This window comes from Acomys russatus, chromosome 4, assembly GCF_903995435.1.
Source record: "Acomys russatus chromosome 4, mAcoRus1.1, whole genome shotgun sequence".
Taxonomy (NCBI): domain Eukaryota; kingdom Metazoa; phylum Chordata; class Mammalia; order Rodentia; family Muridae; genus Acomys; species Acomys russatus.
The window spans coordinates 57,560,614-57,586,520 of NC_067140.1; the positions used below are offsets into that span (position 1 = coordinate 57,560,614).

Below are 25,907 nucleotides of genomic sequence, written 5' to 3' on the forward strand. Positions count from 1 at the left end.
GAACTGCCAGCTGCGGAGAGGGGAAAGGAGGAAGAAGGAACACCATTCTCTGCCCAACCCCAGCCCCACTCCCAGAGTGATCAACAGGCAGGTGAGGTTTCAGACACTACTCAGGAGCCCTGTGACCAGCCAACAGGGTTAAGCCTGGGATAGAGGGAAAAAAAGAAAAGATCACAGGTTAAAAGTAGGGGATAAGGTAGAGGAGGACAGACCCAAAAAAAAAATTTTTTTAAAGGGGCCCCATGAGAAGTGGAGGCAAGAAATAGCCAAGCTGAAGACTTGGGGGGCAGTGATGGGGAAGGCAGCACAGATGGTACAAGAGCTAGTTCAAGAGCAGTTGCCTGGTTCTTTAGGAATCTTTTTCTCAACCTTGTTAGGAAAGTATAGGTGTAGCAGGGAGTTCCCTAGTCCTCTTCCTGGTTCTTAGGAAAAGGTGACCTTGAGGCAGCTGGCGTCTTCTCCCCTGTGCTCTCTCAGCTTTTCCTCCTGTGTCTGTTTATTCTGTGGTTTTCCTGCGGCTGCCTCTCCTGAGAAAAATGGAGAGATTGCACGCAGATCGAATTCAGAGAAGAGGCTGGGCAATGTCACCCCCACCCCCACCCCGTACCCGCAAAGTAGACGGATTGCGTTTCAGATTAAGCAGAGGGGCCGTGGGAGAAGGGGGTTTCAGATTCGGGAATCCCGTGGTGCTGTCCTCTGCTTGGTGCTGAAATCTGACCACCCCCATTCTTGGTGGGCCTCTGTCCCCAGTCTCAGCAAGTGAATTTTGGGTCTTCCTAATTACCTGGCTGGTGTTACTCAACCCCACCCCCGCACACCTAGAGCGATGGCAGGCGGAAAGGCGGAGCCTGAGTGAGCCCCACCCCTGGAGACTGCGGCTGGGGCCTCCCTCCCTCAACTCTGGGTAGCCGCTTGCTTGCTGCACCTCTTCTGCAGCCTGGTTGACACCGGCTGCCACTTCAGCTTCAGCCTTCATCGTGACCCCCACTATTTTGGCTTCAGCCTCGGACCCAGCTCTGGCCCTCTCTCTACCCGGTTGCATCCTCCCTCCTAGATCCTGACTTGCGCCAGATCCTGCTCCGAATCCAGTAGCCGCATCCCCAAACCATGGCTGGTCCCTTCTCCCGTCTGCTGTCTGCCCGCCCGGCACTCAGGCTCCTGGCTTTAGCCGGAGCTGGATCTCTCGCTGCTGCTGGGATTCTGCTCCGCCCGGAATCTGTACGAGCCGCCAGAGAACGGAGGAGATTGTATCCCCCGAGGTATCAGAGCCTGAGACACACGAGGTGGGGGCTGGGGGTGGTAGAGGTGGTGATGGGAACCGAACGGGTAGAGAGGATGACCTGAGTAACAGACAGGGCCCCCGAAGATAAATTTCTGTACAATCTGGAGATCTCAGCCGTGTAAAAGGGTCAAATCCATAAGGGAAGAACATGTCTGAGGACCTGTCACCTGATGTCACTGCCTCCAAGCCAGTTTGGCTTTGCGAATTCTAGGCTCACCCACTGCCCAAATCCCTTATTGGACGACTAGAAACTACCTTTTTTTTTTTTTTTTTTTTTCCATCTTGACCTATTCTCCTTGTTCTCCTGAATTCTCCTGAGCCTTTCCCCTCCCCCATGTCCAATGTTGTGCTCACTAAAAAAAAAAATTAACTGGACATATGAGGGAATTGCAGCCACAGGCAGCTAGAACTATTCGGAAAGAAAAGACCCTGGAAATCCCTAAAGAGATTATCAAGGTTTAGCCTACCTCTAATTCCCCTCCTTCCAAGGAGCAAAGCCAGACTGGCTCACTGGACAGCTCCCAGCTGACATTAGTAGGTCTAGTCTCTTGTGCCCTCCCTCCATGGTTACTGGGTACCCCCTTCCCAGCGCTGAGTACCCAGACCTCCGAAAGCACAACAACTGCATGGCCAGTCACCTGACCCCAGCAGTCTATGCACGGCTCTGCGACAAGACCACACCCACTGGTTGGACACTAGATCAGTGCATCCAGACTGGCGTGGACAACCCCGGCCACCCCTTCATCAAGACTGTGGGCATGGTGGCTGGAGATGAGGAAACCTATGAGGTAGGGGGGCCCCTCAGAGTCTCCCTGGTGACCCAAGTCACTTTCCCAAAAATCCCAGTTCCTTCCCCATAACGATCCCTCATGTCTGTTCCCTCAAGACTGAATTGTCTATCCAGTGATATCAACCCACAACTGAAGTGTAGGAAGGAGCGCCTTCTTTATAACCGTCTCTTCCTCTTAACTCCTTTTCAGACATTTGCTGAACTGTTTAACCCTGTGATCCAAGAGCGACATAATGGATATGACCCTCAAACAATGAAGCACACCACTGACCTTGATGCCAGTAAAGTGAGCCAAATGTGACATTTGCGCAGCCTTGTGTACAATACTCTGTACCTCCAATCATTACACCTTATTTCCTGACTCGGGGCTATACTGCTGAGCTTTACAGAGCTTTCCATACTGATAAGGGAAAGGGTTACATAGCTGAAGAATAGTAGATAGGAAGGCATAGTGGATAAGAGTGATAATGGGATTAATGAGAATATGATCAAAGTACAAAATTGTGAAAGAATTTTCTTTTTTTAAAGTGACTATGTCCTGGCTGGGTGTGGTGGCTCACACCTGTAATCTAAGTCCTCCGGAGGCCCAGGAGACACCATCCCCCACCATGACCATAATGTCTTCTTCAGTTAGCATGCCTGTCCAGTGTGTCCTTCCTTCCAGGGCGGGTGTCCTAATCCCTAAGAGCCCCCTCCCCCACCCCGCCATTGTGTTTCTATGGCTTACAAGCTTTTTCTCCTATTCCTCAGATCCGTTCTGGCTACTTTGATGAGAGGTATGTATTGTCCTCAAGAGTCAGAACTGGCCGGAGCATCAGGGGACTCAGCCTCCCTCCAGCCTGCACTCGGGCAGAGCGGCGAGAGGTAGAGCGCGTTGTGGTGGATGCACTGAGTGGCCTGAAGGGTGACCTGGCTGGACGATACTACAGGCTCAGTGAGATGACAGAGGCTGAACAGCAGCAGCTTATTGATGTGAGGGGCCTTGACAGAGAATGAGGTTGTGGGACAGATGGAAAAGAGGCAGAGGGAAAGGCTGGGCCTGATAGGATAAATGTCCCAGAGGATACTGGGAGGATTCTTCAGTCCAATCCCTTTATTCTCTTCAGGACCATTTTCTGTTTGATAAGCCAGTGTCTCCATTGCTGACTGCAGCAGGAATGGCTCGAGACTGGCCAGATGCTAGAGGAATCTGGTAGGAGACTGACTGATCCTCCTTCTTCTCTTTCCCTTGTATGCACACACTCCCCCCCCCCCCCCCCCCCCCCCCGCCATCCACCCCAGTTCTTGTCTTGCCTCTTTATCCTTTCACCTCCCGCCCTCAGGCACAACAATGAGAAGAGTTTCTTGATCTGGGTGAATGAGGAGGACCACACGCGAGTCATCTCAATGGAGAAAGGCGGCAACATGAAGAAAGTGTTCGAAAGATTCTGCCGGGGCCTCAAAGAGGTTGGAGAGGGTGTCCAAAGGGAGCTAGGCTGGAGGAAGCGAGAGAAACCAGAGAGCAGCATAGGTGGATTGGCCATGTCGTTCGTCAGTCCTCGCAGGGTGTTTGTGATAGTAGAAAGGGGTCATTATAGTCATACCAAAACAATAGTTACAAATCGGGGTCATGCTTGGAAACCCAAGGCATGGAGTTACTCCAAAAACAGGAAGAATGTGAGTAACCTAAGGAGGGAAATAAAGCATAGTCTTTGCCAAGTAGCGCAAACGGAGAGCCAATGGCATGGCAAGCCAGTGCTGGGGTGAGGCAGGATGTACAGCTAAGGAGAACGTTTGAGCCTGGACCAATACATCACCCAGCTCTGAGCCATGGTGGGCCTTAGCTCTAGAGTCTATCTAGCATTGTGTCGAGGTTTTAAGCAGAAAATGCTAGAGAGACTAGGGAAGGTGGCGGCTGACATGGCGGACTTCCTAGAATGCATGGTTCTGGATGAGAGATGAACCTGCAGCCTTTAGATTTAGTTCTGCTAGAAACTGCCATAGATCTAACCCTTATTGTGTCCTCTTGTATCTGCAGTTTTATTTTTGGACTTGTAAAGAAAGAGTGCTTCCCTTTTAGACTCTAGCTGGGAAGCTTATACTATTTTTGGCAAGGAATGGGTGGTAATGCTCTCTGCGCGAGTAGTGAAGTATCCTTTAATTACATGACTCAGTTTCCTCGCCTATAAAGTTGAGATAATAAGATTGCTTGTATTTTAGACTGCGAGGATTAATGAAGTAATGCAGGCAAAGTAATTGCTCGACAATAAGTGTTGGCTTCAGCATGTAAGAATCTCCACGCTTGTGATCCCTTCTGAGCTATAGAGAGTGTCGTCTTTATTTATACTGGGTAGCGGTCTTTGTGACTATTGCTCTGGCAGACGCCTGCCTCTTCGATTCTAGCAGTCATAGCGGTGCTCAGGCCGGCTAAGGGAACAAGAGTACCCTTTGAGTTCGCCCTCTTCCCCATTGTGCCTTTACATCTGGCCTCGCTGCTCTACTTCCTCATGTCTCTCTGCTTTACCATGTGTCCCTTCTACAGCTAAGAGTAGGTTCTCTCGCCTCTTCTTGTTACAAACCTTAGCGTCTCGTTTCTGCCCAAAGGACCCTCTGCTCTTTGTCAAAGAGATAATTGGTGCACGAAAAACTCTTGGAACAACCTATCATTTCTCTGTCCTGTTTGCCACTCTGTCCATCTTGTAGGTAACCCTTAATGTATCATTCTCTTGAGGATCTTCCACAAGCAATCTGTGTGTCCACGATCTTATCTGTATGCATATAACGCAACACCAAAGTCACCTTGCATGTACAATGACAATAATTTTTTTTCCCGAGACAGGGTTTCTCTGTGTAGCCTTGGCTGTCCTGGACTCACTTTGTAGACCAGGCTGGCCTCGAACTCACAGTGGTCTACCTGCCTCTGCCTCCCAAGTGCTGGGATTAAAGGCGTGCGCCATCACAGACAATAATGTTTAGCAGCAACAAAGAGCATGTCACTCATCCATCCTCGAATACCGTAGGCATAGTTCTAGAGTGTCTGTAGGGCTAACCAAGAGGGATACATCCATCCCTGATTTTTTTTTTTTTCACAACAGAATCTCTCTGTTGACACAGGTGGAGAAGCTGATCCAGGAGCGAGGCTGGGAGTTCATGTGGAATGAGCGTTTGGGATACATCCTGACCTGTCCATCTAACCTGGGCACTGGGCTTCGGGCTGGAGTGCATATCAAACTGCCCCTGCTAAGCAAAGTAAAGGACATGTGGGGCTACAGAGGGGTTATAAGGGACAAGAGGGCTCGGACGGGGATGGAGAAGGTACTCTGAAAGGAGCCAGTCATGTTGGATCATGGCTAGAGAACCAAGGGCAAGGTGGAGACAGTCTATGCCTCTAGTGACCTGCCCCTGATCTCTATCTTGCCTCTAGGATAGCCGTTTCCCAAAGATCCTGGAGAACTTAAGACTCCAAAAGCGTGGAACTGGAGGAGTGGACACTGCTGCCACAGGCAGTGTCTTTGACATCTCTAATCTGGATCGGCTTGGCAAGTCCGAGGTGAGGTCTTAGGTATTAGGTTGAGAAGTTGAGATAAGACAGTGGCCAGCTAGCCTCAGGAATGCAATAGAATCCGAAGCAAAGTTCAGGCTGAGTGGGGGAGGGGAGAGAAAACAAGTTTTCAGAGGTGGGAGATCAGTGCTAAAGGAAGGAACTTAGCCCAGGCAAGGTTGCAAGTGCTTTTGATAACAGCAGAGGCAGGTGAGTCCTAGGCAAGCCAGGGCTACATAGTGAGATCCTGTCTCAGCTCTGGTAGATTGTGGGGCCCAGAGATCAAGGATTAGTCTTCCTCAGGTGGAGCTGGTGCAGCTGGTCATCGACGGCGTGAACTATTTGATTGACTGTGAACGGCGTCTGGAGAGAGGACAGGATATCCGAATCCCTCCACCCCTTGTCCATGGCAAACATTAACTCTCCGTCCGCAGCAGATGAGTCAAGATCCCCAGGACGTCTGCATATTTAACAGTGGCCCGTTCTGCTTGCCCTGGACTTGCCCCTCACTCCCTGCCCGAGTAAAGACTCCACGTTATGTTCCAGCTGTCTGTGTTATTTCTATTGGTGTGGAGAAGAGGAAGTAGGAAATAAAAAGAAACTGGGGTTATCCATGACGGCAGGAGACATATATGCCGGGAACACTGACTCTCAGGTGGGTGGAATGCATTAGAATTTTACCCATGTTCATCACCCACTTACAGAGAAGAACTAGAATGCACTTCCATTTACAGTTTGTTCAGTATGATGCAAGCGTTCCCCCTCAACGGAAGGGACAGGATCACAATAGGGGGCCAAGAAAGCTGATGGTCAGTGCCAGGACCCAGGAGGCTTGGAACCAGTCATGGAGACCCCAGGCTGAGCTTCGACCTATAATGAGACAAGGAATGGGAGGGATGTCACAGTTCTGTTCCCTAGGGGCCTTTGATGCTTTGGAACTAGCTCTATGAATATAGGCCCCTCTAGCCGGGCATGGTGGCACACGCCTTTAATCCTAGCACTCAGGAGGCAGAGGCAGGCTGATCGCTGTGAGTTTGAGGCCAGCCTGGTCTACAGAGTGAGTCCAGGATAGCCAAGACTACACAGAGAAGCCCTGTCTCGAAAAACCAAAAAAGAAAAAATAATAATAATAATAATAAATAAATAAATAAAATATAGGCCCCTCCACTCTAGAGCTTCTCCTGTGTGGGTTCCAAGGGCCAGACAGCACCATTAGGACTTGGAGTCTGGGTCAGATGACAGCTTCTTAAACTGCCCTTGCTAACTTACCCCTCTGTTCCGGGATCTCCTTCCCTTCATGCTGGGCCCATGCAACCGCTCGCCGCTGCTCAGGACTCAGATAGGCCATTTGCTCAGGAGTAACAGCTACAGCCTGAACACTGGTGAGACTGGATAACTGGATGGGGTTGAATACCACCTAGAGGAAAGGACAGGAGTCAGCACACCCATCTAACCCCATCGGGCCCATGCTCTCCCTGCAGTAAACCTAGGTCCCAGTCCACCAAACCGTACTGCAAACTTGGGAGCAGGGATGACAGAAATGGCCAGAGGAGTCAGGCCCTGGATCTGTTCCCGCAGCAACGCTGAAAGAGCCAGGTCTGGGATGCCGGCTAGTGAAGGGAGTGAAACACAAGTAATTATCACAGCTCGCCCATGATGTGGGAACCAAAGCCTGACACCTAGTGTGACAAACGGCAGACTGGCTCCCCCACCTGCTATTGTGCCAATTTCAGTGAAGATTTCAGGCCCCCAGTTACTGACTGGGCCAAAGCCGCCAGGCAGCACAAGGAGATAGGCCAGAACTTCTAGCTGTTCCTCAGAGCACGGGAGATGCAGGCTGCCCAGGAAGAGAGCTGCTTGGCTGTCGGGCAGTAGGAAGAGAGGGAGAATTCAGTTTCAGTGACAGGGGCTGTGGTCGTAAGATGGAGAAAAAGAGCTGGCTTCAAATGGACTCCCTTCCTTCATGGGATAAGTAAGCCCTTCGTGAACCCACCTCCACTACAGCACCACCACCCCCAAACCTTCCATACGTGACCTAAACTCCCAACTGCTGATATGCTGCAACTCCTCTGGCCGCAGGCCGCAGAGCATGTAACCTAGTGCTGTCAGGTAAATGAAGTCCAGGTGGCTCATATGCCGGCCACTCTGCCGTAGGAAACTGGAGACCACAGCTCGGAGCTGGGGGTGCACAGGAGAGAGAGAAATCATAGAGAATTAGTGAGTGGGGATGACTAGGGAGGGGAGGGGCTACTGCACAATATTGCCTTGTTATTAACATCTGAAGATCCAATAGCCATGGAGAAAATCCAGGACACACCCTTCCCCTCACAAAAAACAGGAGGCGAAAGGGGGGAACGAGGCTAGAGAGCACCATTATCCAGGCCCTTAGAGAGCTCCTAGGGTCACTAGTGTAGCTAGTGTATTAAGAAAAGACAAGCTAAGTGTGGTGACACACTTGTAATCCCAGAATTTAGGAGACAGGGGCAGCAGGATCGGGAGTTCTAGACTATCCTCAGCTGTGTAACAGGGTCAAAACCAAGGTGGGCTCCCTAAGACCCTGTTTAAAAACAAAACGAATCCCAAAACTAGAGAAGATGGAAAGAGTGGCCAGAAAGGATTCCAAGAGAAAGTCCCTTGGGCTTGAGTAATTGAGAGGGCTAGGTCTACAGGACAGCTGTCCAAGGCAAGGCGAGGAAGAGAGCCGATAGTACCTGGACAGAGCTCCAGCCGTCTATTTGCCCCAGGCTGCTCAGCACACCCCAGTCCACCAGGGTCAGCTCTTGCAGCTCTCGCTCTCCTAGACCTATCAGGAGCCGGCCCAGCTGCAGGATCTGCTCAGGACGGAATCCCCGGGGGGCACCCCACAACTAGGAGGAAGATGGGAATGATGTGAGTGGAAAAAGCACTGGTCTAGGAGTGGAAGGCTGGCTCTTGGGCTTTAGCTCTGGGACACCGGTCAGATCGCTCGCCTTGTTTCTCATTTCCTCGACAGTAAGATGAGAGTCTCTGAGTCAGGGGTTACTGAAAGGCTGGAGTCTCAGTAGGAAAGAAGAGCAAACTCCAGCCCATGAATTCTAAACTTTATATGCACCAGATCCCCTGAGGCACCTGCTAAAGTGCAGACCCCAGACCCAAACTCCAGAGACTCTTGGCCAGTCTGACATGGGAGCCAGCAAGTGCCTTTTAAGACCCTGCTCCCTGGACCATTTTATACGCATTCAGCTAGTGCCTCTATCCATTGTAGCGCCCTTTCTTCAATACTGAGCCCCTCTGCCTCCTCCTTATAATCCACACCTCTCACTTTCATCTTCTGTTTCCCCACCTCTTACCTAATTCTCCATTCCCTCGTGTCCCATGTCACACATACTCAACTTGCTTGTGTTTTTACCCGCACGGCCCCTATCCATCTCTCCATCCCTAACCTGCTTGGCTTTGCCCATGGCTGCCTGCAGTTCCTCAGGACCAAGTCCTGGGTCTCCAGCAAATAGTGACAGGCAGTCTTCAAAGTCTGAGAGCTCCATCTCTGCGATCTGTGCCGCAGACCAGGCTGCTGGAAAGGTCCCCCGTATGTCTGCACAGTTCGGTACAGGCTCTGAAGGAAGAAGACAGAGACAAAGGCTCAGTGTAATCCTAAATTATGCCTGCAGTGACAGAGCTCATTCAACCTTTGGAGGACAGAGCAGCGTGGGTAGCATGGGTTAAGGAACGGTGACAATGAGGATTATAGGGCTCACAGGGTATCTGGACAAAGGTGACTGGATACGACAAACCATCCTGTGTTAAATAGACCACAGAGGAGATGGCTCAGGTATTGAATGGAAAAAGCTGAATTGGAACCCAGGTCTCTAGCCTCAGGATGTCTCCTTCTGTCTAGGGATTTCCCCAGCAGAGAGCACCACCCTTTGCCAGGCCAAAGAGAACAAGAAAATAGAACTCCAGGCTAACTTTCTGTTTTATTTTGTTTTGTTTTTGAGACAGGATTTGTAAAGCCCAGGTTGCCCTTAAATCTGCTAAGTAGCTAATGCAGACCTTGAATTCCTGGTCTTCCTGCCTCCACTCCCAAGTGTTTGGATGACAAGCGTGTGTACCACCACACCTGACTTTAAACATTTAAGGGGCTAGAAACTCCCAGCACTATAGATCCTTACAACTAGAGGAAACCTTGAATATCATCTTGTAACTCTGTGCTTTCCTGATGACCAAAGATCAGGAAATCTGCTCGAGCCCTGCCTCCCACCCCACCCCACTGTGGTGCTAGCAATGGTGGGCCTTGCAAAGGGCAAGTAAAGCTCAGCCGCCAACATTCACCCACCCAGGCTCTCAATTGCATTGTTTGCCTTGTTGCCATCTCTTACACACCCTGCTGGACATATGAGTACTGGCGGCGGGGGTGGGGTGGGGTGGGGGGCTTCACCTTGGAGACTCCCAGCACCTGGATGCACAATCCCAGCTACTAGAGCTGCTTTCTTGTGGGCAAGCTGTGGACCCCCACACAGATGTCCCAGTCTGCTCTGCTCCCAGCTCTGCTGTTTTCCTAGAAGCCGCTCCAGGGTCTCTGGGCCCAACGCCTCCTGCAGGAGAGAGTAAAGGCAAAGAAAGGCAACATGGTGGCCAGGGACAGGTGTTATAATTTCAAGATCCTATCATCCGGTGTGGAGGCTCATGCCAGGTATCCCAGCACTGTGGATGCTGAGGCAGGAATGTCAGGATTCTTAAAAACCAGCCTGGGCTACAGAATGGGGTCAGGCCAGCCTGGCTGTCTCAAACAAACAAACAAACAGCCACAAACAAGTCCTGCCTTTGTTTATCAGTCTCCCCAGATCCAAGCTGAGCTCCCTTTGCCCTCCATGACCTAGCTTCCCACAGCCACCCCTCAGTCTCCTTGCTCCTTCACCTCACCCTGGGGATCAGGGAAACAGCCTCAGTAGACAGAGTGAATACTAGGCGTCCAGCTTGCTCTACTTCCTCCTGGCTCCACAACTCTGGTTTCCTAGGGGACAGAAGGGACAGTTGAGGGACTGAGCTGGGATGAAAATATGATGTGCTGTGACTGGGGAAGCCAAGGACCCTTTTAAGCATATGGAATGGGATACCACTCGGGCTGGTGGTCGAGGGCCTGAGTAGAGGAGGGTACTGAAAGGGGCATACCCGAGAGCCGGCTCCTGCAACAGCATCCATCCCAGCTCTGTGGCAAATGTCTCGCCTAGGCAGAAGCCCTGCAGCTGACTGAGATGGGACAGTAGAATTGGTAAAGGGATCCGTCGTATGCTCTCTATTCCCAGGAATCCAACCAAGGGGCCCAACGTCTCCAGCACTTCTTCAGAGATTGGGGTCTCCTTTGGGGCCTGGAGAGGGGCACCGAGCCTTGGACAATGCTCCTGACTCAATACCAGACTCTTTGATCAAAATACTAAGGCCCTTGACCCCCGACCCTCCTACTTCCAACTTAGCTACTATGAAGACCAAAGCTCTTGTTCACTGCCTTAACTGGTGAATGAGCTCAGACAGAAGCAGATAGAAAGACGGAGAGGCAGAATCCAGAGGATTTCTTAGACTCCAAGGGACACAAACATCAAACATGAAGCAGGTTTATCAAAGAATCAAGAGGCAGGTCTAGAAGCTGAGGTTGGTCGGTAGGTTAGCAGTCTAGGGCTTGGGCCTAGAAATGAAAAAGCACTATTGGAGGAGCTAAGCTCACTAAGAACAGCAGATCTGAGTCTGATAGGGTGGACTCTTACCAGGCTTTTTAGTGCCCGTTCTGCCAAGGCTGCCTGGTGGAGTGGGGTCAGTGCCATCAGCTGCTCTGGAGCGCCATGGACCAACTCCACCACCAACATAATGGAGTCATTGGATAATCTGTCCATCAGTTGGATCCTATTATTGAAATTGGACAGTGGTGACATTCAAGTGGATCTGAGAAGGGCTGATTGAGAGGTCCCATATTCCTAATACCAGACCTAAACCTGTGACTGTACACAGAACTGATATCCAACGGTACGAAGCCACTTCCCACCATGTGCTTGAAGGGAGAAAACAGAGACAGCAGCTATCTCTATCGGTCCTTTGAAACAGTCCTACCTGATGTGATGAAATCAAAAGCCCCAGCTATTAAGCACTGTTCAAATCAAATAAGCACTGTTATCATCCTTTCACAAGTGAGGAACTTTAGGTTTCTGACTCATGGTCCAAGGTCTTTTACCTCAGCTGGGCTCTTGGAGTTCCACATTATCTTAGAGAACCAGCATAGTTACAGAGATTTAAATGGCCTTAAAAAGCAAACAGAAATCATAAGTGGCACCTGTACTCTATATAGGGTCAAGTGTATGTGTACTAAAATCTACAGGAAGTCTTGTGCATATGGGTATTAGTTGCCTCCACTACCCACCCATCTCCAGGAAGACTTTAACTCCACCCTTTCCCTACAGCTCAGATGGAAAGGGGCTGGGAAAATGAGAAAAGAAGCACATGGGTAAGGTATTCATAAAGTAGGGGCTGGAGAGATGGCTCAGTGGTTAAGAGCACTGGTGACTCTTCCAGAGGACCCAGGGTTCAATTCCCAGTACCTCCCACGGCAACTCACAACCATCTGTAACTCCAGTTCCAGGGGATCCAACATCCTCTGTGGGAACTAGGGATGTTCTTGGTATATAGAAATACATGTGGCAAAATACTCATAAAATAAAATAATAAATTATTAAAGATACAAAAAAAAAAAGCTGAATGTTGTGGCACACACTTTTGATACCAGCACTTTGGAGTCAGAGACAAGTGGATTTCTAGGAGTTGGAGGCCAGCTTGGTCTACACAGCGAGTTCTAGGCCAGCCAGGGCCACACAGTGAGACCCTTTATATTTTATTTTATTTATTTTTTTTGTGAGACCCTTTTTAAAGGGTACTCATAAGCTAGAATCTCTGAGATGGTAGAATCTTAGGTTCACCTAGTCTTCTCTCCTCCAATTCATATTGGAACTGGCTCTCTAACATTCCTTCCACAAGACCATCCAGCTTAGATTTGGATAGCACAAATGAGCAGAAACTCACTATTTCAATTGCATTACATTGTGCAAAAAATTCTGGTTTTTTACCTTATTAATCCTAGTCTCACCCCCATGGAACCACTCACAAATAAGCCTGTACACCTTCTATTTGATAGCTTCTCAGGGATTTGAAGGCTTTTAAACACACTTCATTTCTGCACCACCCCACCATTACACCCATCCACTCCCCTGAACACACTGAAAACATAGTGCTCTAATCAGATTACAGCCCTCTGGGACATAAATAGACCATTTCCTCCTTCATTTCAGTTACTACACATCCATTAATGTAGCCTAGATTTTCCCTAAATTCACCTGATGGCCACAACACAGTATTAGCTTTCCTGTGCCAGGGCCATTCTTGGGAGTGGAAAGATGCACAAAACAACTATAAAAGAGTCTTGTTTGGGGTTATAAATAATCAGAAGAGCACTAGACAGAAAGTTACCTCTTCTGGGTATTTCCCAAGTGGGACGCTTCTACTTGTAGGTGAGCACCCCAAGGGAGAGCCCCGCATCTCCAGGCATGCACTTACGGTAAGTCCAGGAGTAGCTTTGTGTCAAGCTCACTCAGTTCTGGCCCCAGGACGGTCAGCTCTGGCTCCGGCATTGTCATCCTTCGCTGTACCTCTGCCCAGATACAGGCCCGCTAAGAAGTACAGGGTAGAGAGGGCAGGGTCAAGACAGAGTTGGGCATGGGGGCTGGGGTTCTGAACCCAGGGTCCAAGCCTCTCACTAAAACCTAAGACACCCTCTCACCAGGCTCCCTCGAACACCAGTGGGCAGTTGGTAGAGCATGTGCACCACCTCAAGGAAGTCTCCCATTGAGCTGATCTGCTGCAGAAACTCACAGGACATGCCCCCTGCCAGGTTGCCCAGAGCCCTGTGGGCATATGAGTGGGAAGATGTTCTGGAACACATGTAATAGCCTGCCTGATCCTTAATATCAGCACTCTCGACACAAAGACAGATGTTACTGGTGGCCACTTACAGCTTGTGAAGTGTTTGCATATAGATAACATCACTGGTTTCCCATAACATCATCACTGTTCAGTAGTGAGAAAATAAAGATCTACGGAGGCCAAGGGATATTCTTAACATTAGTCTGTGAGAAAGTAAGTTGAGACTAGAGCTATGTCTTCAGATTCCAAAGCCCCTGGTGCTTTTACTGTAGGTGTAAGTAAAGTGATACCTACTTCTTTCTCTAGCAGCTCGAGAGTCACCTTGAATTAAATTAAGAACAACAAATGTCTACTGGGAGTTTCTACTGGGCCAGGTTACTGTGTTAATGCCTTAATCTCACTCAATCTTCACTATTGCTCTCTTTTATTTGTTTATTTTATTTTATTTTATTTTATTTTATTTTTGGTTTTTCAAGACAGGGTTTCTCTGTGTAAAGAGCTCTGGCTGTCTTAGACTCACTTTGTAGACCAGGCTAGCCTCGAACTCACTGAGATCCTCCTGTCTCTGTCTCCCGAGTGCTGGGATTAAAGACGTGTGTCACCATGCCTGGCTCACTATAGTTCTCTTTTAATTCTCATTCTGTGAAAGAAAAAATCTGAAGCTTAGAGTAACTAAGAGACTTGACTCTCGGTAACAGGGATGTGACATGAGCCCCAGTTTTCTAAGTCCCACAGCAACAACAGGGATAGTTGTAGCACTGTGGAGGGGACAGAGGAAAGTCAGGCTGTTGGCAAGGCTGGACTGAGAGTCCCTCCTTGTTCCCCATCACACAGCGCCTGGCAGATGGTGAGCACTTAATAGTGTCAACTGAATTGAACCAACTGTGCATGCATCATAGCTACGCACCGCAGACTCCTCAGGGTCAGGTTGGTAGGCACTTGCATCTTCTTCCAGAGAAACTGTGCCTATAAATAGACAAGGAAAGAAGAGCTTCCCAGGAGAGGAGCTGTCTTGAGGGCCTCAGAGGGGAGCATGAGGCCCTGTTTCTCTACCAGCCCCGCTTTCCAAAGTCCTACTACACACACACACACACACACACACACACACACACACACACACACACACGGGGAGGGGCAGGTTAAAGGAAGTGGAGAAGACAGAGAGGGAGTTCTAAGGGCAGAAGAAAGTGTTACCTGTTGCTCGGACCAAGGCAGCTGCCGATAGCGTCTCCGGTTTGCCAGAAGAGCCGCGGTGTCCAGCTGTAGCAGCTTTAACGGGAGCAGGGGAAGCAGGCAGTCTGGCCAAGTGGTGGGGATGGGCTGCTGGCAGTGATGATAGGTAAGAGGGTCTGCACTAGCCCTCAGAGAAGGGCAGAAAGGGGGTCAAAGCTCGGATGGAGTGGAATGGCATTTGCCACTGCAGCACTGAGGGCTTAGGCGCCCCTCACAGTGCAGGCTGTTGAGGTTGTTATTTGTTAGTGAGACACCTGATAAACAGAAGTCCCCTAGCCCCTCTCGGCCTGACTCCTTTCATGCGAAAGCAGGAGGTTGGCCTGGATGATCCCAGGCCTTCCGGCTTTGACACTGTAGGACAGCGGGAGTAGTGCTGTACTGCACCAGGAACAGGGATATTCTTAATATCTAGGCAGGTGCAGAACTTGAGCTTTCAGAGCCACCACCGGGGGAGTGTGCGAGGCAACACCAGCTAGAAGAAACTGCCCAGAACATGGAGAGAGGTGCTCAGTCTGGAGATCCCACACATACCTGACCAGGAATGCACACAGTTGAGCTGCCGCCACCTGTTGCACCCACATTTTTAACACCATCTTTTACCTGCACAAGAATTAGCAGTATTGTGTGTGTGTGTGTGTGTGTGTGTGTGTGTGTGCACGCGCGCCTGTGTGGTCCCTGGCCACAAGGAAGATGCCCACCCTCTACATTACCACCCCACCTTCTGCTCATCTCTTTCTCCCTGTTCTCATACCCGAAAGGTCTGCAGCAGCGCTGCAGTCTGACAGGCCGAAAGCCTTGACAGCTCAGGGCCCAGGCAGGAACAAGCGCCAAGCAGAACTCGCTTAGGGATGGCCTGGAGTGTCTGGGGGCTGAGACCTGGCAGAAGAGGGTGCAAGGAGCAGAGTTCCTCCAGGGATAGCTAAGGGACGAGAGAGACGAGAGTTCTGAAGGAGAGGGGCAGATGTTAGAGAAGACAGTAAGGTAGAGGGCAGCTGAGAGGGTGAGAGGGCGGATGCTACAGCCATGGAGTGGGGAACAGAGCCGGCTGGGGTAGACTGAGAACTTACTGCTACTCACTTCGTGCCTAGGAAGGAGCCTTCCAAACAACAGGACAGCCTGTAACAGGATGGAACAGGAATCAACAGCTCTCAGGCCCCAGCAGCCAAGGCCTAACCACTAGGTCCCCGGACCTGCCCTCTAAAGTTTCCCCGTCCCCTCTTTGTCACCTCAGGGACCAACCTGTCTGCAGGTGCTTCTTGAGCTGAGAAAGGGGAAGGAGGCATGCCTTGCTGACACACAGTTCACCTTCAGCCCTTACCCAGGGGGAAGGGAGAGCAAATGATAGCCCTACAGGAGATGCTCATGACTCGGGGGGGGGGGGGGCGCTTCAGGGAGTAAGACAAGCCCACCTGGGCAGGTGTGACACTGGCTCCCTGGAGGGCAGGAAGCATGGCTCTGAGCTGGGGCTCTGACAGCTCCTGCAGGAAGCGGAGGCCCAGCTGAGGAAAGAGAGGTGCCCAGACCCGCAGCTCTCGGGGGCTTAAGACAGCTCCTCCGGCTGAACGTAACACACCCAGAAGTTCATATGCCACCTGTAACAAAGGAAGCCTTGGCTGGCGCTGGGGAGAAAGCACAGCTGTATCCAGGACTGCCTTTCCAAAACCCACATCTGGACTTACCAGGGCTTTGAACCAGGCGTGGACCAGATCAAACTGGTTCGAGGTTACAAAATGTGTAATAGGGTAGGGACAGGAAGAGGAGGGAGGAGGTAAGAACGGCTAAGGCCCCAAGGAATAGTGGGGCCAGGGAGTGAGATAAGGAGACCACCCCACTGTGCTTCAGCTTAGCTGGTGAAATTGGGCAAGTCACTCACAGTCCCTGGGGGAGTCTGGAGTCTTTCAGATTTGTACCAACGCCTCACCCGTCCTTCTGGGCTGAGGGTCCCATTGGCGGCACATTCCAGCAGGCCCTGTTCTACCGGCCCCATTGGATCACTCAAGGGCACCAGACTCTGTAGCTCCTCGGGACTCAGGAAACACGCAAGGGACCCAAGCCTGAAGGAGACATGAAGTTGGCCTCGCTGTGGTCACTGCTAAGTATCCAGGCACAAACTATTTGCTACATAGAGTAGCTATATAAACTAAAACAACCATGTGTTGGTTTCTCTCTCAGAACCCCTAGCTCGCCAGGGCCACTTCCTTCTCTCTTGCTGCATCCTTCCTAGCACCCTAGCCTGCTTCTCTACCACCTCCACGCTGGTCTCAGTCTTTGGTCTCACAGCCACTCACCTGAGCACCTGCTCCTCACCATTCTCCATGCTCTGGTTTACCAGGCTACGAAGCACATGCCGGGCGTGCCCTGGCCCAAGACCTGCCACTGGCCAGATATCCTCCAGGGCCTGGATCTGAGATAGAGAAGGAGAGGTGGTGGGGGGGGGGGGGTGGGGGAGGAGGGTGGGAGGGGGAGGGAATGGTGAGACAGGGATCCCCACTGGGAGACCTGCCACTGACTTCCGTCCCACCTTGAGGAGGGTGGTGGTGCAGTCGAATAACGATTTTCATACCTGGTGAGGGCTGAGTTGTAGAAAGTTCTCCAGGGGGAGATGGGGAAGCAGAGGCAGCACTGCCCACAGCAGCTCCTGGGGCCAGTCTGGCACTTCTCCAAACAGCTCAGGGGCCAGCAGGCGCTTTGCCAGGGCCTCCTTCTGTTCAGGCCTCATTCCTGAGCTGTGATCCCGGATGGCAGCCAGGCTAAGGAGAAACGGGTCTTAACATTTTTCTTACGTCATCCTCTCCGCTAAGGTCTTGTCAGGATGGATACTCTGGCTGTAGGAGTGGTGCTTACACGCTGTCATTGGCCAGAAGGGATGGTGGGAAACGCATCAGGTCGGGGACAGCCAGGAAGGGGATGAGTGGTGACAAGTCGATGAAGAGCTGGGAGGTGAGGCGTGGGTATCGCTGGAGCAGCAAAGCCGTCAGGCGCCCCACAGCCTGCTCCTCGGATGGTGGAACCTGTGGCAACGTAGAAACGGATGCCGCCTCTGAGGTTATTCAGTATCTTTTGCCATGCCGGTCTTTGAGGTTCCCTCTTTTCACTTAAGCAAGCCCCCCAGAATGCTAGGATCTGAGTGCTGCTGGTCTCTTTATTCCTCCTGTTCTTGTCCCGCTTCCCGCTGTTGCTCACCTTCAGCTGAGCCCAGGAGCGATGCATGAGCGTCAGGAAGCCCTGCGCAGCCTCCGTCTCTGCCGAGAGCACCAGCTGCTGAAGGTCTTCCGGAGGCATGTGCAGGTAGGCCTGGGGACAGGAGGCTACGGTGGATACGGCCTCAACAGCCAGACACCACAAGCCATGTCTGTCACTCAGCCAGCCACATGCCCCTCCACCTACTACCTTCACCAGGATCTTTAGGACCCGAACACTCTTCTCTCTCCGGAGTAGATCCCATAGTAGAGGCTGGTGAGGATAAAACACAGGAGACTTGTCTCTCCCTTTGATCCTCCCAAAGCTCCCCAGGCACTTCAACTCAACTTTGTAGGGATGCTTGCGTGTCCTTCATCTGAAGCCAGTATGTGAGTCTCCTCAGATGGCGGTCCTTGTTAAATCTGGGACCATATCCTAACTGCTCTTGTGCTCTCTCCAGTGCGATGCCTATAGCTCGCTCCTCAAATACTTGTAGGCCTGAGCCAAATTAGATAGAGTGACTGCGTTCTATCTAACTCCATTTTACAAATTTCACACAGTGCCTTTTACATAACAGATATTCGATGAATTAATTATGAAATTTAACATATTTTAAGCTCTGCTGGCATACAGAAAAGAATCTACAACACAGGAAAACATCCCTTGCCGAAGATGATAGCACTTTATGTAATAGTTGAACCTAACCAGACTTCTGGTTTATACTCCCCTTAAATCTTTCCCTTTTATTCTTACTTTCCAACCTACAATCCTCACTTGTTAGGGAGAAAAATTAAAGCTTCCTGTGGCAGAAGAGGCAAGAGTCAGAGAGTGGGACAGAATGACAAATGACGTTTTCTGTATGTTTATGTATCGTGCACTAGGCTAAACCCACAGCACCTAGCATTCCATATGGACTTGGCAGCTATCCTAAGAGTCAGTTTTTTTGGTTTTTTTGGGGTTTTTTGTTTTTTTGTTTTTTTTTTTTTGTTTTTTTTTTTTTTGAGACAGGGTTTCTCTGCGTAGCCTTGGCTGTCCTGGAATCACTTTGTAGACCAGGCTAGCCTCAAACTCACAGGGATCCGCCTGCCTCTGCCTCTCGAGTGCAGGGATTAAAGGCGTGCGCCACCACTGCCCTGCATTAGAGCTCTATACTTAAACCCCTCTGAGTGCTGCATTACTTCTCTTTTCTATAGTAAACAGATTTCCTGGAGTCCCTTCCTTTGCTCCAGGGGCTTCTACGGTGGTGGCAGTTCACTCACGCTGAAGCAGGATAGAAGCTCCATCTTGCTCATGCCAGAGCTGAGGGCAACAGCGGACTCTAAGCCTGGAGGGGTTGGCTCTTCTCTCGCCAAGTACTCCCCGACCGTCCTCAGTACACTTCTCCGGCCCTCCGGGCGGAAGGCATCCCAGAACGAACAGTTGTCTGGGAGACTAGAGAGCAGCAGGGCTTGACCCAGCATTCCCTGAGTCTCAGCACCCCCAGCCCCTGGACCCAAAAGGAAGGTCAGTAGGCGCAGGAGATAATGCAGGCGTGTGGGGTGGGCGAGGGCTGGCACAGAGGACTGACAGCGCGGCAGCTGGGATAGCATGCCCAGCAGAAAGGGACCAGGAGCCAGGCAGAGTGGGGATGGCCCTAGAGGTGGCAGAGAAGGCAACAAGGGGCCCAGCATGCCTTCTAGAAAGCAAGTGTCATTTCCTCCACGACTTAGCCTGCACTGGCCTGCTAGCCAAGCCCAGACGGGAACCAAGGCGTCATACATGGTGTCATTAGCACAGACCATGAGCAGGAAGCTGCCCCCATCTGGGCAGCGTTCCCCACAGGGCCCAATGCGGCAGGGTGGGAAGTCAGTGGCATCCAAGGTGGGGCCCTGACATACATGCTGAACCCAAGCCTGGTTTCGGGGGGGCACAGCTTGTAGACTTTCCTCCACACACAACCGCTCAGCCCACAGTGTCTTGTTCTCCAGAAAGCAACCCCAGAATATTTCTGGGGTGAGGGGCACAGGGACCAGGCCATCTGGGCAGCTGGTAGGAGGTGGGAGCAAGCCAGCACAGAGCTGCTTTACCAAGCGACGATTGGGGACAGACAGGGATGAGAATGAGAGGTTGCTGCAGATCATGTCCAGAAACTGATCAGGAAATTGATCATGGCAGGCCTGGAGCCAACCTCGGGCACCTGGTGCCCATGAAACTGCATACCATATAGCTGTCTGGCAGATGACAGTAGTGCTAGGAGGGGGCTCTGGGGTGGTAGGAGGGGGGCTTGGGGTGGTAGGGATGGGCTGTGGGGTGGTAGGGACAGGCTGTGGGGTGGTAGGGATGGGCTGTGGGGTGGTAGGAACGGGTTGTGGGGTGGTAGGAATGGGTTGTGGGGTGGCAGGCTTGATGTGCTGGCAGAGCAAGTAGATAGAGAAGTTGGAAATGCTGTAGGGTGGCTCTGGGCCCGAGTGGTTCTCACAAAGGGCCTCCACAGAGATGGCTCGCTGTTGCCGAGGGCCGATGGGAGCTGCAGGCTGGGAAGCCCTGGGCAGAGGCACACCTGTGCTCAGGCAGTGCAAGAGCGCAGGGGGTGGAGGTGGTGATGCAGACAGAAAACCCAGAGCTTCAGCGTCCCAGGAAAGGTTGTTCCGCATACCCCTGGGCGCAGAGGGAGGAGCCGGCAGGCTGGGATCAGTCTGCAGTTCCTCTAATGGAAGACTTTGACCCTAGCTCAGAGCTCTGTGCGTGGGGGGGGGGGGGGGGACATGGGGGGAGGCTTTTAGGCAAACACGGGTTTTTCCTACAGTAAGCTTCCTGAGAATATAGGAATCACTGGCTTGAATACTAGGATAAAGGAAACTACAGAAATCTATGCTGCCAAGGCACAAAATTGCCTGGGGCGGCGCACTCCTATCCACCTGGTCCCACCCTTTTTTCCTTTCATTGTCTGGTTTTAGGTAGCTTCAACAGAACCCTTGTTTGGGGCCTCACATCAGGACAGGGTAACTGCGCATGTCCAACTGCGAATGTCCAACTGTGCTCTAGCATTGGTGTGCTGAAGTAGAGGAGTCCTGTTGTTCCCCATGCCCCGAAACCCTGTCTTTACCAGCTAACATGTATTAGGTATTATATGCAGACATTGTTCTAAATGGTTTACTCTTTAGCAATTCTTTTTTCCCCTTCCAAGACAGGGTTACTCTGTGTAGGCTTGACTGTCCTGCAACTTGATCCATAGACCAGGCTGGCCTTGAACTCATGGAGATCTTCCTGCCTCTGCCTCGATAGTGCTGGGATGAAAGGTATCTGCCACTGTACCCAGCTTTTATTAACTCATTTTACTCCTCACAACTCTGCAGTAGTAGTAATTTTGTTTTATAAATGGGTAAAGCGAGGTGCATACTGCGTGTGTGACGTGTCCATGACAATGAAGACGGGGAGCTGAACACCAACCCAGACATCCCACTCCAAAACCATTTATCCACACCCCTTCTAATGATCTGCTCCTGAGTTCTGGGGGCTAACACCTTCAGCACTTTATCTACAGATTGCTCAGACCCAACACCACAGGACTGGAGGTTTTCTCTTACTTACCATAAGAGCAGCTGTTGTAGGTTACCTAGGAGGGAAGGAGTGATGAAGGAAACAACCCGAACCTCGCCTTCTTTCCCTGCTGCATTCCAGCCCTCACCTTGGCAGCACTCACCTCCCTGGCACTGCCCACTGGCGTCAGGCTCTGGCTGACCCATAATAGAAAAGACTTCATCTTGCAGAGAGTGAGTGACGCGGAGTAGCCCCTCCTGGAAGGCAGCATAGAGGGGGGCCCCCACTGTGCGCAGCAGACCACCCCAAAGAGCCTCCTCAGAGCCCAGCTCTCCTGTTGGGGTAAGCAAGCCCAACAGACCCTGTAAAAAGTGAGGAGCTGGCTCTCTCCCATCAAGACCTGTGGCATTGGTTGGGTCCACACTGGGTTGCAACTGCACCAGGGCCTGCCAGCGCGTACCCTCTAATAACAACATCAGAGACGGCAACCAATCAGCAGCCAGGACACAGTCAGAGGGCCCATCGCGGCTGCATGGGGGCCTCGTGGGAGCAGGGGAACCTCCAGGAACTAAAGCTCCCAACAGTGCTTCTACAAGTCCACCCAGTACACCTGCCTGGTGCACCAAAAAGTCCCGGGGGGTCAACTCCTGTCCCAGGAGTGCCAGCACATCTCCCAGAAGCCCTAGCATCGGCTCCCAGTCTGGGCTACCTCTCAGTGTCACGAGGAAATCATGGAGACGAAGTGCAGGGGGCTGAAGAGGTGGGGGCTCTCCCACTGGTCCCTCCCCCATCCTCCCAAGCTCAAAGGAAGAAGAAACGTTGGCCAGGAATGCAGAGAACCGTGACTGGCTGAGGGAACGATGAGGTGCTTGGTCCAGAGAGGAGATGAATGACTTCAAAAGGGAGAGACCAGGATCCAGAGGCTGAGGCTCAGTAGGCGCCAAAGCCGCTAGAAGAGAGATGATAAAGCCGGGGGTGGTGCATGCCCAGCACTCGGGAGGCAGAGGCAGGCCGATCGCTGTGAGTTCGAGGCCAGCCTGGTCCAAAAAGCTAGTCCAGGACAGCCAAGGCTACACAGAGAAACTCTGTCTCAAAAAACCAAAAAGAAGAAGGAGGAGGAGAAGAAGAAGAAAAGATGATAGATGGCTAAAGGAGAAAGTCCTAAAGTCCAAACTAGCTTCTCCCTTGACCATAATTCCCTGCTGGGATCTGAAGATGGAGTGAGGCCCTCTCATCATCCTGCTCTCTGAATCCTTAATAGCACCAGTTTGGGCCCTCTTCGGTGCCCCTTTAGTGTTTATCTAACTGGCTAACCCTCGCACTATTACTTTGTAAGCTTTGTGAGGCAAGGTTTCTCTGTGTAATCCAGGCTGGACTCAACTCTCAACCCTCTGCCTCGGAGTACTGGGCTACCAGGCACAAGCCACCACCCTCAGCTAACCTAGACTCTTGTCCTGTTAAAGGGGAAGGAGGGGCAAGTGAGATGGCTCAACGGGTAAAGGCTTCTGTTGGCAAGCCTGGTAACCTGCGTTCAAACCCCAGAACCCATCTGGTGGGTTTGAGAGAATCAAATCCCGCAGTTGTCCTTAAGTCTGCCTGTGTGCCACGGCACCTCTTGAGTGTGTGTTCACACACAGTTTTAAAAAGAGAGGAAAGGTCTCTGTCTTTGTCTCTGTCTCTGTCTGTCTCTCTCTTTCTCCTCCCACCCCCACACAGTTTTAAAAAGAAGGGAAAGGTTATTCTCCTTCATCCCAAGCTGGCAGTTCTCACCTTTGTGTGACAGCAGCAATAAGAACAGCAGCAGCAGGGGCCGGAGGCTCGGAGCCATGTTCCCAGGCGCTCACTAGTCCTAGAGGCGGAGTCTGGTGTTTGTCACCTTGAAGGACTAGCAGCCAAGTGAAGATAGGGCGTTGAAGACAGTCTGGGACTCGTCTGACACTGTAGTGTGGTCTCTCAGGAAACAGTATCTGTAACCTGACATCAGGCTTGTCACCGGAGCCACTGAATACCTGATCCTTTGGCTTTGGGAGAAGGGTGTACCCCTGAGAGAGGGACGAATGACAGGGGATCACGGGGGCCCTCAGCGTATTACCCAAGGAGATAGCATGAGTTAGGAGCCAGAGAGAAGTAGGCAGCCTAGAAATGTAATCTGGAGGTTACATTTGGGAGCAAAGAGGGTATAAAAGGAGCTTGAGAGGCAAAGAAGATTTGTGGAATTTGAGAAAGGAACTGGGCATAGAGCTGTGAGCAGAGAAAAGATACTAAGATCCGTTTTGAGGGTGGAACATTTAGGGAGAAGGGTTATTACCTTAAAGGCATTATTATCTAGAAACCCACAGTATTGGTGCTGAGCCGATGGCTCAACAACTAAGAGTCTGTGCTGCTTTTGCAGAGGACCTGAGTTTGATTCCCAGCACCCACGTCGGGTGGGTCGCAACTGCCTGTCACTCCAGCTCCAGGGGAATCAATCTAATGCTCTGGCCTCTGTGGCCCCTGCACTCCGGTGCCCATACCTACACAGAGACAACACACAAATACAAGAAAATAAATCCTCAGAATCCCGCAACATGAGGAGACAGGTAGGACTCCACAAACCACACAGGTAAACCTTTTACTTACTAGGTAAGGAAAGAGACCCAGAGAGCTGTGGCTTGCTGATTAGGCCATTCAAACATGGCAGATTTAAACTCCCTGCTCGTGGAGTCCTGTTCATGGATTAGAAAGAGTTCACTGAAACTTAGCTGGTCTGGCCAGAATCTGGTCACTTTTTCTTGCATAAAAACTCTATGTTGCAGGGCTTGAGGGATGGCTCAGCAGTTAAAAGCACTGACTGCTCTTCGAGGACCTGAGTTTGATTCCCAGTACTCATATGGCTGCTCACAACCATCTCTGATTGCAGTTCAGGGGATCTGACCTTCTCGTCTGGCCTCTGAGGGCACCAAGCATGCACATGGTGTGCAGATATACATGCAATCAAATCATCATCATCATCATCATTACTTTTTAGACACAGTCTCCCCATGTAGCCCTTGGCTGCCCTGAAACTATGTAGATCAGGCTGGCCTAGGACTCACACAGATATGCCTGCCTTTGCCTCCTGAGTGCTAGGATTAAAGAGGCCCTACACTTTAAAAAAAATCAAGCCAGGCAATGGTGGCACAAGCCTTTAATCCCAGCACTCAGGACATAGAGGCAGGTGGATCTCTCTGAGTTCCAGGCCAGCCTGGCCTATAGAGTGAGTTCAAGAATAGCCAGGGCAGGCCGGGCGTGGTGGTGCACGCCTTTAATCCCAGCACTTGGGAGGCAGAGGCAGGTGGATCACTGTGAGTTCGAGGCCAGCCTGGTCTACAAAGCAAGTCTAGGACAGCCAAGGCTACACAGAGAAACCCTGTTTCAAAAAAAACAAAAAAACAAAAACAAAACAAAACAAAAAAAAAACACACACAAAAACAAGTGTGTTGAGCTTGGAATGGTAGCACAGGCCTTTAATCTCAGCATTCAGGAGGCAGAGACAGGATGATCTCTGTGAGTCTAAGTCCAGCCTGGTCTATATAACAAGTTCCAGGCCAGCGAGGGTTACATAGTGAAACCATATTTAAAAATACAGCAAAATATAAGCATGCCCTATATTATAAATACAGTGGGAGCCTGAGTTCTCTGCCCAGAAGCTTTGGTGTAGGTGTTTATGATTGCTAAGTTTCTGATATGGAAACTTTGTAAACACCATTTTTTCCCAGAAGTTGAGGATCAAGTGGCCCTAGATTTTGGAAGTAGCATCGGAGTGAACTTGAAGTGTCCTAGGGTGGTAGAGCAGATCCTGGTCAAAGCGTCACAGTAGCTGGTACTTGGCAGCGGTAGCTTCTTGGCAGGAGAACTGAGATAGCATTGTCTCTGGGGGGATGGATGAGGTTGTCCTAGCTACACTTCTGGGTGGCTGCCTAAGCCTCAGCAAGGGTGAGCTGTGCTCAGTTTTTGTCAACTTGACACAAACCAGACATACCTGGAAAGGAGGAATCTCAACTTAGGAACTGCTTCGGTCACATTGTCCAGTGGGCATACCCGTGGGCCATCTTCCTGATTCCTAATTGATGTGGGAGGGCCTAGCCCAGGGTAGGTAGTGCTACTCCTGGGCAGGTGGTTCTGGGTAGTTTCTTATAAGCCATCTAAGCAAGTCATGGGGAACCAGTTAGCAAGCAGCGTTTCCTCCTTGGTTGTTTCAGTTCCTTCCACCAGTTTTCTGCATTGGGTTTCTGCTCTGACTCCCTCTCAGTAAGGACTGTAAGCTGCAAGATGAAATAAACCTTTTTCTCCTCAAGCTGATTTTGGTGTTTTATCAGCAATAGAAAACCAAATTAGGACACCAGCATAGAACAGTAGCATCTTATCGCCTTGATAAGACAGGCTACGGCTTGCTGATCTTGCTCCCTTAGTGGCCTTTTCAGAGG

At 51.0% G+C, this 25,907-nt stretch overlaps 2 protein-coding genes across 2 annotated transcripts; one reads left to right on the top strand and one right to left on the bottom strand.

Annotated features, from left to right (window-relative positions):
• Positions 1-877: 877 nt before the first annotated feature.
• Ckmt1a (creatine kinase, mitochondrial 1A) lies at positions 878-6,135 on the top strand. The gene is made up of 9 exons (XM_051144489.1): positions 878-1,259; positions 1,872-2,070; positions 2,263-2,358; positions 2,823-3,044; positions 3,179-3,264; positions 3,395-3,518; positions 5,166-5,300; positions 5,476-5,601; positions 5,896-6,135. Exons 1-9 carry the CDS (start codon positions 1,108-1,110, stop codon positions 6,010-6,012), a joined length of 1,257 nt encoding a protein of 418 aa, XP_051000446.1. The 5' UTR covers positions 878-1,107; the 3' UTR covers positions 6,013-6,135.
• A 93-nt stretch (positions 6,136-6,228) lies between these two features.
• On the bottom strand, positions 6,229-23,290 carry Strc (stereocilin). Its single transcript, XM_051145037.1, has 30 exons — positions 23,233-23,290; positions 21,626-22,411; positions 21,514-21,538; positions 20,286-20,580; positions 19,203-20,183; positions 18,154-18,216; positions 17,947-18,057; positions 17,608-17,774; positions 17,327-17,513; positions 17,052-17,167; positions 16,685-16,817; positions 16,173-16,355; positions 15,841-15,879; positions 15,515-15,682; positions 15,295-15,363; positions 14,725-14,850; positions 14,438-14,496; positions 13,388-13,511; positions 13,165-13,277; positions 11,331-11,466; positions 10,741-10,937; positions 10,492-10,582; positions 10,007-10,163; positions 9,015-9,184; positions 8,304-8,459; positions 7,628-7,770; positions 7,305-7,453; positions 7,105-7,202; positions 6,862-7,009; positions 6,229-6,462 (listed from the first exon to the last, which is right to left on the bottom strand). The coding sequence occupies exons 1-30, from the start codon at positions 23,288-23,290 to the stop codon at positions 6,374-6,376; spliced, it is 5,337 nt and encodes a 1,778-aa protein (XP_051000994.1). The 3' UTR covers positions 6,229-6,373.
• Positions 23,291-25,907: the final 2,617 nt, after the last annotated feature.

Excerpts from the sequence above, each read along its gene's own strand:
- Ckmt1a (XM_051144489.1), top strand. The coding sequence starts at position 1,108 with ATGGCTGGTCCCTTCTCCCGTCTGCTGTCTGCCCGCCCGGCACTCAGG. Across the intron at positions 1,260-1,871 it reads AGGAGATTGTATCCCCCGAG|CGCTGAGTACCCAGACCTCC; the intron begins GTATCAGAGCCT and ends CCCCCTTCCCAG. Across the intron at positions 2,071-2,262 it reads GAGATGAGGAAACCTATGAG|ACATTTGCTGAACTGTTTAA; the intron begins GTAGGGGGGCCC and ends ACTCCTTTTCAG.
- Strc (XM_051145037.1), bottom strand. The coding sequence starts at position 23,290 with ATGGCTCCGAGCCTCCGGCCCCTGCTGCTGCTGTTCTTATTGCTGCTG. Across the intron at positions 22,412-23,232 it reads ATTGCTGCTGTCACACAAAG|CGGCTTTGGCGCCTACTGAG; the intron begins GTGAGAACTGCC and ends TCTCTCTTCTAG. Across the intron at positions 15,880-16,172 it reads CCAGTGTCACACCTGCCCAG|GCTGTCCTGTTGTTTGGAAG; the intron begins GTGGGCTTGTCT and ends ATCCTGTTACAG.